This window comes from Pleurodeles waltl, chromosome 12, assembly GCF_031143425.1.
Source record: "Pleurodeles waltl isolate 20211129_DDA chromosome 12, aPleWal1.hap1.20221129, whole genome shotgun sequence".
In the NCBI taxonomy this organism is placed as follows: Eukaryota; Metazoa; Chordata; class Amphibia; order Caudata; family Salamandridae; genus Pleurodeles; species Pleurodeles waltl.
Window position 1 is genome coordinate 66,261,053 of NC_090451.1, and position 13,052 is coordinate 66,274,104.

Below are 13,052 nucleotides of genomic sequence, written 5' to 3' on the forward strand. Positions count from 1 at the left end.
CTCCATGGGTCTTACATGTTAAATTCCAGCAAGTTTTTTAATGATCGGGAGGTGAGGAGTGTGGCACTAGTGGGATGAGGATGAATAAAACTCAGCTCTACTAAATATTATTAGGAGACAGATTTGCTCTGAGCGCTCAAAGTGGAATTCCACTTTCATAAATGCAAATATGTATTTAAGGAAAAAAGGGATCAACACAAATGGGGCTATTAAAAAATCTTTACTGAAATGTGTATAGATCAGATCTCTCCGTTTCAATAGCTTTAGGGAAAGAATTCATTTTTTCTGATTAAAAAAAAAGTGTGCAATTCTCATCATCGATTGCACACGTCCCAAAGGTTTAGAATCTAGTGCATTAAAAAAAGCCTCTTTACAAGGAGTAGTTTATTAAATATCCCATTTGTATCACAGCTACACCACTAACTAGTTACAGCAGTAGCAATATTTTGAGTTATAGTTGCAGTATTTACTATGTCAAACTACCTTGTCACTGCCGACAAAGGCTGCAGTGTCAAAGATGCTAAGACTATGCTAGTACACAACAACTATCACCTCAAGCGGCTCTTAAGTGCTGCTTCCATAACAGTATAGGGAGGTGTTTGGGTGCAGTTTAAGAAGTATGAGCTCTGAGTAGCATGGATGGATAGACCCAAAGACAATCTATAGAAACAGCTGAAAACTGCACATCAGTTTCTTAACTGTCAAGCCATTGCACAAAACTGTGGCAGAAGCAATCTTGGGATCAAGGCATATTAGAATCGCAAGGAAAGAAAAACATATAAAATGTGCACATGAAGTGATCAACGCGTTTCAAAGGAAAAGAAGAATGACAGGCAGTCTGGCACATTCAAGTGCTGGTTTAATGAATACAACTAGAGTGCTGTAACATTATTTGCTGGTTTGCACGGTACAATTAGATTGCAAGTGAGCTGAAAGTAGCAGCAGAGGTTGGGTCCTGTTTTACACCAATGTGGACAAATGGAACCAGTGTGGATGAGTTAACTGTCTACAAATGATAGTCTAGAAACTCTAAAGGGAATGTCTGTCAACCCTGATGGATTTCGGACACCAGTAGCTATCCAACCAAGGTTCTTTAGTAGTCATTCCCAATAGTTTGATATCTAGTACACATACGGGCAGAACTCTTTAAAATACCAGAAGGAAAATGATAATTAGGACAGAGGTCTGATAAATTCAAAAGCTTGGAGAAAAAGGGTCAGATTAAAGTTCTCCTAAACAGTAGTCCTGATTAGGCAAGCCTGCAAGCGTTTATTGAACCCAAGATGCAAGTAAACATGCCAGACAGGAGGTTCGATAGTGTGTCTTGAGCACTCCTGGCCAATTTGTGTATTTACTTTTAAGAGCTTACAACCAACTAGTAAAAGTAACTTTCAGATCGAAGTCTTCTTACATTACAGCGCTATGTGTCCTATATTGAGATTGCACGAGCGATAGGAAGTTCATCAGCTGAAAATGACAAATTTAATATGAAGGTAATGGCGGGAAGGTAAACATCCATGCTGTAAAATGCCTCAATGAGGTGAGAAAAATATTACAGAAGGAACTGGTGCTTTTAATGTATGGTGCATAGAAGCACAGCATAACTGGGATTTCAAATAATGTAAATCGGATGGCTCAAGGACATATCTTGAACGAAAAAGGCATGGTTTTGATTTAGCCCACTAACAAAGGAATTGCATCAAAGAACTGGATATGCAATGTCATCTTAGATGATACTTAAGACGGGTACTGAATATGACCAAGTGGCAAAAGGATAGGAATCAAAACACTACAGGTCCCCTTACAATGGGGTAGGCTATGTGCAGTGTCACAAAAAACTGTAAAGGGCACCACCTACTTGTTCATTCCATTCTACTGGCTGCTATAAACCCAACTGCGCTATGAACCTGGTTAAACCCAGCTGGCATAAACTCAGCAAATGCAATATGCTGTCAATTACAGAAATCTTACAAAATAACAGAAAATGGAGCTCAATTTATTGCAGAGTCTTCTGGTAGCATTTGGCTAGATGAAGGGAGAGCAGCCTTGAATTGGATTGGTTACTAAATGTGCACAGAGTTCTAATGCCTTGAGCCTCAGGTTATACTGAAAGCAATGTGTTGAGGCAAAATGCATCGCTGAAAATATCCTGCATTTGGAGTTACCGAGGTAGATGGATGCAAACTCATTTTCTGCCTACACGCCTGAAATGACTGACTTCTCCTTTGCCACCAAACATCACTGGAAATTAATCACATTTGAATTTGAAGGCCTAGTGCCCAGACAAGCACATTTTAGCAGCAGCCAAGGCTTTTTTTGTTTGTTTTTAAAGAATCAGCATTCACACTTCCTCAACTACCAAAATGCCATGTTATTGCACTGTAAATTAAAAGTGTTGGCCCTAAACAAACTTTCTGATAAACAGTTGCCCTCTTAATTTCTCTCAACCTCTTTCCCTCCCACCCTAAGCTCCAAGTCTTCCAGGACACTTCTCCCACACCCTTAATATGCTTAACTGTTTCTTCAAAATGCTTGAAAAAGTAAATATAATCTTAGAATCCTCTGGAATAAATTGGTTATGCTTTAGCAGAACCTCCCTTTCACTCCAGAGACTACGCATCCTCCCAGAGTTTACCTTCATGCAGTCCACCGCTCTAAAAAGGAGCTTCTGAACAAAAACATGTCCCCACTGGGTATAACTAAAAAACACTGGCCTTATGAAACCATGCCAGCCTTTACTGGTTTTAAATCTACTCACTGAGTGCACATCAGTAGTGCAGCACAGCACAGCACAGGTATGGTCCTTAACAAAATGGGGCATTGGAAGAATGTCAGCCAAGAGATGCAGTTCACTGTGAACCATCCACGTCCCCTACCACTGGCCACACAAGAAAAGTAGAAAACTGTGTTGCTTTGTTTTTCACCAAACAACCTACATCTACCCATGCCCTGTTGGTCAACTACACTCCTCCAGTTGTCACCCAGAAAGCCCCGAAGCAGGTGCAAAATAAAATGCTCTGGTGTCTCGGTACCTGTGTTCCATCGGAAGGAAGAGCTTCACAACAAGAAGCAGATTGTTTTAAAATAAAACCTGGGAAAAGAAATAAAACACGGGCCGGGTGTAGCAGTTGAACCTGGAGATCAAACAAAGGGGGAGGCAGAGAGGAATAACGTCCCCAATTCTGGTTTAAGAAGCACCAGAATAGTCAAGTCTTTCCACAGGCCTGTCCCACACTGTCTGGCAATCAGCAGGCAGACAGTAAGCCTTTCTCAAAGTTGCGTCTCTTGTGGGGAGGCCCTTCATCATCCTCATCAGAGGAAGAGGAACTGTCCAGTGTTAAATCCACCACTTCGGCATTGGGCTTCCCGCTGTCACAGTTGCCGCTGGTGCTGCTGCTGCTACTGCTGCTGCCACCACCACCGGTGAGAGGGAGGACTTGTCCATTCACATCCATGGAACCTGTGGTAACAGAAAAGTTTAAAATTTATCTACTGACTGATTAAACAGAAAAATAAACATAACATATGCTTGGACTGGAGAATGGCAAAACTGCAATTCATTATTTAACAGAGACACACCGGATAATGTCCAACTATGTTCTGTTTTCTTTTTTTGGGCCGATTCCCTGAAAAAAGGCCTGACCTTTCTTTTAATTTATCGTAGTAGTCTCAAACTTATGTCCAAAGATTAACTGCCACTTGGAAACCAATTAGAAAAGCATGAAGAAAGCACAGTTTGAGACAAATGCACTCACACACGTCCATACACACCACACTGCAGTAGAATACCTGTAGTTGGAATACCTCAAATGAAGAGACTCAGGGGACTAACAACTTACGACTACAGGCGCTGTGTAAGAAAATAAGTTACTTATCTGTAACTGTAGCGCTCCAGTATTGGTATCTTTCATAGATTCACATGCTTGATTATTCCCTGAAGTGGGAGTCCCAGGGTACCTTTGTAAAAGCAGTATATCTCAGTATCATAAGCTAGAACGGCAATGTAAATTCCGTTCATTAGCCTATTTACTTCCTTTTCTAAAAAAAAGCCCCAATCTTGACGGCACCCTCTAGAAGGGAAACATCCCCAAGCACAACTCACAAACAACGAAATAGTCAACAACGCTTTCATTAACCAGGACTTCCTTGTTCTGTGCCTTAACCACTCGTGATAAACGAACATACATGCATGGTTAAGGCACAGAAGGGAGTCAGCTGCATTGGACGCAATCAGGTAAGTGGGGCCGTCTTAGGTGCGGGGTTGGTTGCGATAGTTTTACGGGTGGGTTCGGGTTATTTTTAGTAGCAGGGTTGGGGTAGATTACTTTTTAGGGGGGATAACCGTAGTTTTAGGTGTGGGGGTCAGTGTAGTTTAGGTTTGGGGTGAGGGATCACTGTAGTTTTAGGGGCAGGATCACTGTAGTTTTAGGGGCGGGGTTGTGGTGTTTTTAGGGGTGGGGTAGTTTAGATTTTAGGAGGGTGGGGGTCACGGTAGTTTAAGGGGTGGGGTAGTTTTAGGGTTAGGGTAGTGGTAGGATTGTTTTTAGGAATGGGGGTTGGGGTACAAGTGTTTTAGGGATGGGGGTTGGGGGGAGTTGCATGCTGGAACCATACATGCCATTCACGCATGCCTTTCCCAGGAATGCCTTTACAACGACAAGTCGTGGTAAAGGCAGTCGTGGTAAAGGCAGTCGTGGTAAAGGCAGTCGTGGTAAAGGCAGTCGTGGTAAAGGCAGTCGTGGTAAAGGCAGTCGTGGTAAAGGCAGTCGTGGTAAAGGCAGTCGTGGTAAAGGCAGTCGTGGTAAAGGCAGTCGTGGTAAAGGCAGTCGTGGTAAAGGCAGTCGTGGTAAAGGCAGTCGTGGTTCCGACCGTGTTTAGGCATGGATGGTTCCAGTATGCATTGTTCAGACACCTATTTCCTCTAGAACACTCCCAACAGATGTGGTTTCCCTCTGATTTTCGAACAATACTGTGCTTTTACTACTTATGAGTGAGGGGAGACCAAGTGGAGGAGGGTGGATCGCATGTGAATCTATGAAAGATTCCAATACTGGAGGACTACAGTTACAGGTAAGTAAAAAAAACATTTCTCCAGTGTTGGATCTTTCACAGATTCACATGCACGAATCAGAGTAACAAGCAATACAGTAAGATAAAAGATATGTTTGTCATTGATAAACACAATTAGTGGATGAAGGGAAAAAGAAAGGCCGACCTTAGTCAAAAAGATGTCTTAGCACTGCCTGCCCCACAGCCGTATCCGTCTTATGGCTCTCCTCCAGGCAATAATGTTTTGTGAATATATGCCTGCTGGACCAAGTCATCGCCCTGCAGATGTGCTGAATTGGTACTCCAGCAAAAAGAGCCGTTGATGTAGCCAGGGCCCTGATAGAGTGGGCTCTTACCCTGTCTTGTAAAAGTTTACCAACTTGCGCATGGCAAAACTGTACAGTAGCAGCAATCCATCTAGCAACAGTCTGTCTGGTTGCTGAAAACCTTTTCTGATACCTTCATATGCTAAAAATAACTGGTCTGATTTTATGTGATGAGTCTTGTGCAAATAGAACTTGAGGCATCGTTTGATGTCGAGTGTAGAGCTTTCTCTGCTGGGGTCTGTGGATTTGGGAAAAAAGTTCTGAGAACCAATAGTTCATTTAAATGGAAATCCGATGGAACTTTTGGGATGAACTTAGGGTTTGTTCGCAGGATAACAGAGTCTGCTGTGAATTGTCAGAAGGCTTGTTTGACAGTAAAAGCCTGTATATGGCTTACCCTCTTAGCAGAAGTGAGAGTCAAAAGTATTGCTGTTTTCCAGGCAGGGTATTTTTAGTTCTGATCTATAAATCAGTCCTAGGGCAGCCTATGAAGCCACTATGTGAACTATGTTGAGATACCACGATGGTGGGGGTTTTCAAACAGGTGGAAAGGCTCTCAAGAGTCCCTTGAGGAATTGTTTAATTATATGAGAAGAGAACAAGGATGGTGCATTATTGGTACGTCTGAATCTTGAAATCGTCACCAGGTGATTTTTTATTGAGGAATGAGAGTCCAGGTTTCGCCAAGTGTAGCAAATACAAAGAACTCATTCTGGCAGTGCTGTGAGTGGATGGATGTCCGAGAATACGCACCAAAAGGCAGAAGTGTTTCCATTTTAATTTATAGGTGTTTGTTGTTTCTGCCTTTGCTTCGGCTAGTATCTCCATGCAATCTGCTGGAATGACTAATGATGAGAACTCATTGAATTCAGGATCCGTGCCGATAAGTGCAGTGATGTTGGGTCTGGATGCTGTATCTGGACCTGGTTCATTGTCAGCAAGTCTGCTGTTATCTCGAGTTGTAGATGAGGCTGCTCATTGAGAAGACGTTCAGTGAACCAGAATTGTCCAGGCCACCTGGGAGCTATGAGGAGTCTGCAAGGTTCTCTCTACAACTCGATCACCATTGAGATCAGTGGAATTGGTGGAAAGGCATAGGCATATACCCCTGACCACTGCATCGAAAACGCATTCCCCCCACCCCCAATGATCACTTTTGGGGGATGCCAGCTTGCAAAGAACAGGCATTTCTTGTTCCTCGTTGCAAACAGATCCAGGATTGGTTTGCCCCACTGCAGGAATAGCTTTGTTCAGTGTGTCGATGTAGTTCCCATTCCTAGTATGGAATGGTGGTCCAGCTTAACCAGTCTGCAAGAAGATTGGATACCTCTGGCACATGCTCCACTCGGAAGGATAAATGATGCTGAAGTGTCCAGTTCCAGATGTGTTGTGCCTTAGCAGAGAGCGCTTGAGAGCGGGTTTCTCCTTGTTTGTTTAGATAGAACATACTGGTTGTATTGTCTGTTCGAATGAGGACCAACAAGCCTGTGACCTTGGGAAGAAAGGCTTTCAATGCTAAAGCAATAGCCCTGAGTTCCAGCTTGTTGATGTGAAGTTTCTTCTCCTCTGTGGACCATTTTCCACTGATCTTTAAATCCTGGAGGTGGGCACCCTAGCCTTTTGGTGACGCATCTGTTATGATGAAATCTAGGATTTCTTGTGGGTATCCAAGCCCTACCGCTAGGTTTGAGGGCTGTGCCCACCACAAAATTTCTAATTTCATTGTTGGTGTAATTTGAATGATCGTTGAACAAGCCCTGTGTCTTGACCCACTGCTCATCTAGTTGTTCTTAAAGCAGCCACAGCCGTAAGCAACAATTTGGAACCAGCAGAATGCACAAGTTCATCATTTCCCATGAACAATGTGTACATCCGGACAGAAACTGACTTTTTGTTAAGTTTGATTACTAGTCAATGAATCTTTGCTTATCTGTCCTTGGAGGGGAAAGGTCTTGTTCTTTACCGTGTGCAGAATGCTCCCCAAGAAAGTTAGTCTTGTTTGAGTTGTAACGTTTGATAATTGGTTGTGAGACATAATCTGTTAATAAAAGGCAACTGACTGTTGCTGCTGTGATGTAGAAGCTTTTATGAGCCATTCGTCCAAGTATGGGAATACCTGGACCCCCGGTTGCCTGAAATGAGCTGCCACCGGGGTTAACATCTTTTTGAAGATTCTGAGGCATATTTAAGTCCTAATGGCAAAACCCTGAACTGAAAAAGGATACCGGCTACCTGGAAGTGGCGGAATTTGTGATGAGCTGGGTGTATTAGTATATGGAAGAACGCATCCTGAGGATCTAATGATGTCATGTAATCTGTTGTTGAGTTGTAGTATATCCTGAAGCGTGACAATAGGAAAAGTTTGCTTCTTTAGAAAACTATTTAGCTTCCGAAGGTCGAGTATAGAACGCCATTCTTCCGAGGGCTCTCTGAAAAGAAAGAAGCGTGAGAAGAATCCTATTCCCCTCTGGTGCTTTGGCATGATCTCCAACGCTCCTTTTTTTCCAACATGTTGGCTATTTCTTTTAAGAGTTGTTTCAACCGAGGCAGCAGGGGCCCTACAGTGGGGTATTCAAAGGTTTTTATCAAAACTCCAGCGAATTTCCTCTCAAGATGACCTCCAGCACCCACCTGTCAGAAGTTATTTTGGACCATTACCGGAAACGATTTACTAACTGGCCTCCGATTCGATATGCTAATGAGGTAGTCAGTATCTTTGGTAAGTCATAGTTAACCTATTGTATGGTAATGTGTTTATATGCCACAGTTGGAAGTTGCATATATTGCTGCTGTCCGTAAGGTTGACGGTACTGTGTTTGTGCAGACTGGTACTGTCTACATAGTTAGTAATCTGCTCGAAATAAATAGCTTCCTCTCCCTCCTCTAACGGGTTGTTTCTGAAACCGAAGGGTGCCTAGGGACCAGGTCGTGTCTGTCTATCGATTACAGGACATCATCTATGCTTGCCGAACAATGACTCCCCATCAAATGGCATGTCCTGGATTTTCGTCTGGATTTCTGGGCAGAAGGAGGTGGACTTCAACTCTCCCCGTCTGTGGAGCACTGCAGACCCTGTTAATTGCCTGAATCCCGTAGTGGAAACGTCTATGGCACAGTAGAACATTTCCGCTGACACTCGTTCACCCTATTGCAAGATCTTACATACCTCTATTTACGCATCTTCAGGTAATAAGTCTATGTACGCCGCCATGTCCAACCACATTTAGTGGTCATAATGGGCTAGTGGAGAATCTCTTCCCAATGCTATCCAGCTTACGTCCCTCTTTACCTGGAGGAGAGGATATTGGTGTTGGGGGTTTCGAACGTCGATGTGCTGCCTGCGACATCACCAAACCTGGTTTTGGCCAACCGATATGGAAAGTTTGAGAATTGTCTGGCGCCTTATAATTTTTATCTAAACGTGGAATGACTAGAGTCAGTGGCTGGGTTCTTCATGGCTTTTAGACCTTCTTGCCAAATGAAATCAATTTTAAGAATGGCCCTTACGATTTCTTTGCCGGTTCTTTAAAGTCGTAAAGGAAACAATGTCTCCCTTGTTAATGGCTGCAGTTCAAATCTCTTGGCTGCATGTTCCATTAAAATGTGAAATCCACCAATATCTCCTGGTGGAAAATCCACTGGTGCTGCTGGAGGTGGAGAGGGGGTGGGAATAAGATAGTCATCCCACTCATCCTGATCAGCCGTCATGTCTCTTAGCACTCCTTGTTCCCTGTCCTCATCTGACAATGGCACATCCTTAACCAGGGGCTGTGTTAACTCCGTTGTTACCCCTGTGTGGAAGCAAAAGGTAAAGAGACTAATGGAGTGGGTCCTGGTAACGGTGTAGGTGACTGAAAGAGCTGTACCGGAGGTGCTTCTTCTGCGATAGGTGTTGCAGGAGCTGAAGGGAATCTATGGTAGTAATCCAGAAGCATACTCTGAAGATTTGTTATTAGAGATGTTGACATAGGAATAGACTGCTCCTGTTGATATTCTGAATACTCCTGATGGACTGGTTCTGCTTGTTCACCTGCCCTGTAATACTCCTGATACTGTTCGTTGTCGTCGTCCTCCTCACCAAAATCCTGGAATTTAACCCTAAGCTGAGATGGCCTACTAGCTGTGCCAAAAGGCCCGTCATCTTCAGAATCCCCACCATCGTCCAAGAGGTGGGTAAGGCAGAACCTTACTTGATGATGTATGGATAGGCAGAATTGTGGAATGTGATGACTTGTCTTTCAATGGTATGAGAGATAGCGGTGGAAACGACCTTTTATATTGCGTAGCTGGTGTTTCAGATTTTTTTCCCCCCATTGCTATCAACGATTTTGTTGGAGAAAGTTGCTCTACAGACTGGAAGGCCATCGATGTAGCATCGTCATTTACGAGTCCGGAACTCTCGATGGGCTCATCTACGGGATCTTCATCAACGAGACAGCCACAGTCGACTGTGTCATCGTTGATGAAAAAAGTAGCTCCATCGACGAGCTCTTCTCCATTGAGGGTGCCTTAGTTGACAGCCTCATCAACAAGGCCATCACAGGCGAGTCTTGTGTCGCCAACATTGTTTTCTCTGTCTATGTCAAATTCAGGTAGGCTGTCGTCGACGGAGCCTCCGCTGGGCAGCATTTGAAAACCTTTTTACTGTTGCCATTGTCATCGACAAAAGAGGTGATGAGGAAACTATCATTGGAGAACTTGGTGTTGTAAACGTCGGTGTTGCTATTATCGTTGTTACGGACTGTTTTTATCATCGCTGACTCAGACTTTTTTGTCTAAGTCATCAATGGGGTAGACTTTGAAATATATTTAAGAATAGTTTCCTTCAGGGAAGGAGTTTTGGGCACAGACCTAACTTTACGGATAGGCTTATGCTGCTTGGAGGTTGATGGTTGATCTTTAGGTCTCCTTTATTCCCCAGTGTCAGTATGTTTGGATTTCTTACTGACTTTTGCAAGTGGCTCTGAAGGATGTTTCCTCCATATTTTTCCTCTTACTTGAAGCTGTGGCTTCTGAGGAATAGTCGCTATCCTCCTCCGATAAAAGACATTCTCTGGTTTTCAGCTTCTAGAGCCACAGTAAAAGCCTACCTTCCCTGTCCTTTGTCTTCTGAGACAGCGTGCAGCTAATTTTACAGCCCTTTACCTTATGATCCGAATACAGGCAATATATGCATTGTTTGTGTGGATCTTATCTCAAAGACTTAACTCCAGGCCAATAGTTTTTATATAGAAAAATATATTTTCTTCATTTATTTTAGAACCACAAGATTCAAGATTTGAGGTAAGTACATAAAATGCAAGGTACTTCAGTATAAATATAGAACTTTGATTCAAAGCAGTAGTACACACAGTTTTAGTTAAAATGGCAATAAGCTATTTTAAAAATGGACAGTGCAAAAATCAACAGTTCCTGGGGAAAGTAAGTTTGGTTACGTTTCTCAGGTAAGTAAAGCACTTACACTACCAGTCTCCTGGGCATAGGCAGCCCACCGTTGGGGGTTCAAGAAACCCCTAAAGTCACCACACCAGCAACACAGGGGCGGTAAGGTGCAGAGGTCAAAGGAGCGCCCAAAACACATAGGTGCCTATGGAGAAAAGGAGTGCTCCGGTTCCAGTCTGCAAGCAGGTAAGTACCATATGTACACAAAAGGAGAGCAATGGGAGTGTTGCTAGCCCACACCGCCTCCCTAGAGAAATTATATCATCACTAATGGTGTGGGGTAGTAGGAACTGAAGATAAGACTAGGTCAGTCTTTTTTACAGTGGTGTTAATAAGGTCACTATAGATCCTCAGGTCGGGAAGTCATAGTTGGAAGAATGTCCAAGCTAGGGGGTGCTGTGTTGTCCTGGCGACATGCTTGGTAATTTTATTATTCACCCTTTCTGGATCAATGTAACTATCCAGCCAGTTTAATTTCAGCACTCCCTCAGGTTCTTTTAACCACGAGGTCGAGTCCGCCCAAGTAGTATCATCTTACTTGGGTGGGGCTAGGTGGTCATATGATGAAGCAAGATACTACTATGTGTGTGAGACCACCTAGTCCGTAAGGGAAATCCCCCTTCCCCCTGTAGGACAACACAGCACCCCCTAGCTTGGACATTCTTCCAACTATGACTTCCCGACCTGAGGATCTATAGTGACCTTATTAACACCACTGTAAAAAAGACTGACCTAGTCTTATCTTCAGTTCCTACTACCCCACACCATTAGTGATGATATAGCAGGTAAGTACCTGCATCCTCGGGGAGCAGACCAGGAGGGTTTTGTAGAGCAGGGGGTGGGGTGGACCCACAAACACACACAAAACACACCCTCAGCAGCACAGGGGCAGCGTGCAAAGTAGGCGTCTGGTTTGCTATTGAAAGCAATGGAGGGACCCCGGGGGTAACTTAGGCGAGGCAGGCAGGATACAGGGGGGCTTCTCGGGCCAGCCACCATCTGGGCTAGGAAGAGGGCCACCTGCTTGTCAGTCCTGCACTGGAAGGTGGTTACTCTCGGTCCTGGGGGCTGCGGGTGCAGTGCTGGGTCCAGGTGTCGGGTTCCTGGTTACCAGGCAGTTGCGGTCAGGGTGAGCCTCTTGAACCTCTCTTCAGGCATCACTGGAGAGTGGGGGTGGAGAAGGGGGTACTCACGTCATACTCACCTGGGAGTCCTCGCTGTGGTGTTTGTTCTCTGGAGCTCGAGCCAGGGGCGCCAGGTGCAGAATAAGAAGTCTCACGCTTCCGGAGGGAAAAGAGTTCTTTGGAAGTTGCTAAAATATTTACAAAGTTGTTGCAGTTTTTGAACAGTGCCGCTGTTCTCAGGAGTTTGTCGTTCAGGGCAGGTCACTGGTCAGTTGTCATCTCAGTCATCTCTGCAGGGCTTTCAGGTCAGCAGTCCTTTCTTCAGGTTGCAGGAATCGGATTTCCTGGGTTCAGGGTCGCCCCTAAATACTAAATTTAGGGGTGTGTTTAGGTCTGGGGGCAAAAGCCAATGGCTACTGTCCTGGAGGGTGGCTACACCCTCTTTGTGTCTCCTCCCTGAGGGGAGGGGGGCACATTCCTATTCCTATTGGGGAAATCCTCCAAACTCAATACAGAGGATTTCTAAAGGCAGGGGCCTCCTCAGCTCAGGGCACCTTTGGGGCTGTCCTGACTGGTATGCGACTCCTCCATTTCCTCATTATCTCCTCCAGCCTTGCTGCCAAAAGGAGGAGGGGGGGGGGGGGGGGGGGGGGAAGAGAGGGGGTGAGGGGCCGGCATCTCCAGTAGCTGGGATTCCCTGGGGTGCTGCAACAAAAGGCATGAGCCTTGGAGGCTCACCGCCAGGTGTTACAGTTCCCTCAGGGTGGAGGTGGAAGTGAGAGGCTTTGTTCCGGGCCACAGAGTGACAAAGGCACTCACCCCATATGGCCAGAAACTCGTCTGGTTGTGGCAGGCTGGCAGAAACTGGTCAGCCTAGCACTCGGACTGTTATTCAGGAGGCATCTCTAAGATGCCCTCTGGGTGTATTTTACAATAAATCCCACAATGGCATCAGTGTGCATTTATTGTGCTGAGAAGTTTGATACCAAAGTTCCCAGTTTTCAGTGTAGCCATTATGGTGCTGTGGAGTTCGTATTTGACAGACTCTCAGACCATATACTCTTATGGCTACCCTGCACTTACAATGTCTAAGGTTTTGCGTAGACACTGT

General features: G+C 44.7%; 1 protein-coding gene across 1 annotated transcript in view; it reads right to left on the reverse strand.

Annotated features, from left to right (window-relative positions):
- Positions 1–839: 839 nt before the first annotated feature.
- Positions 840–13,052, reverse strand: part of PIAS4 (protein inhibitor of activated STAT 4) — a 207,083-nt gene continuing 194,870 nt past the window's right edge. The window contains 1 exon segment of the mRNA XM_069216339.1: positions 840–3,460. Coding sequence (XP_069072440.1) covers positions 3,246–3,460 — 215 coding nt within the window. The 3' untranslated portion in view covers positions 840–3,245.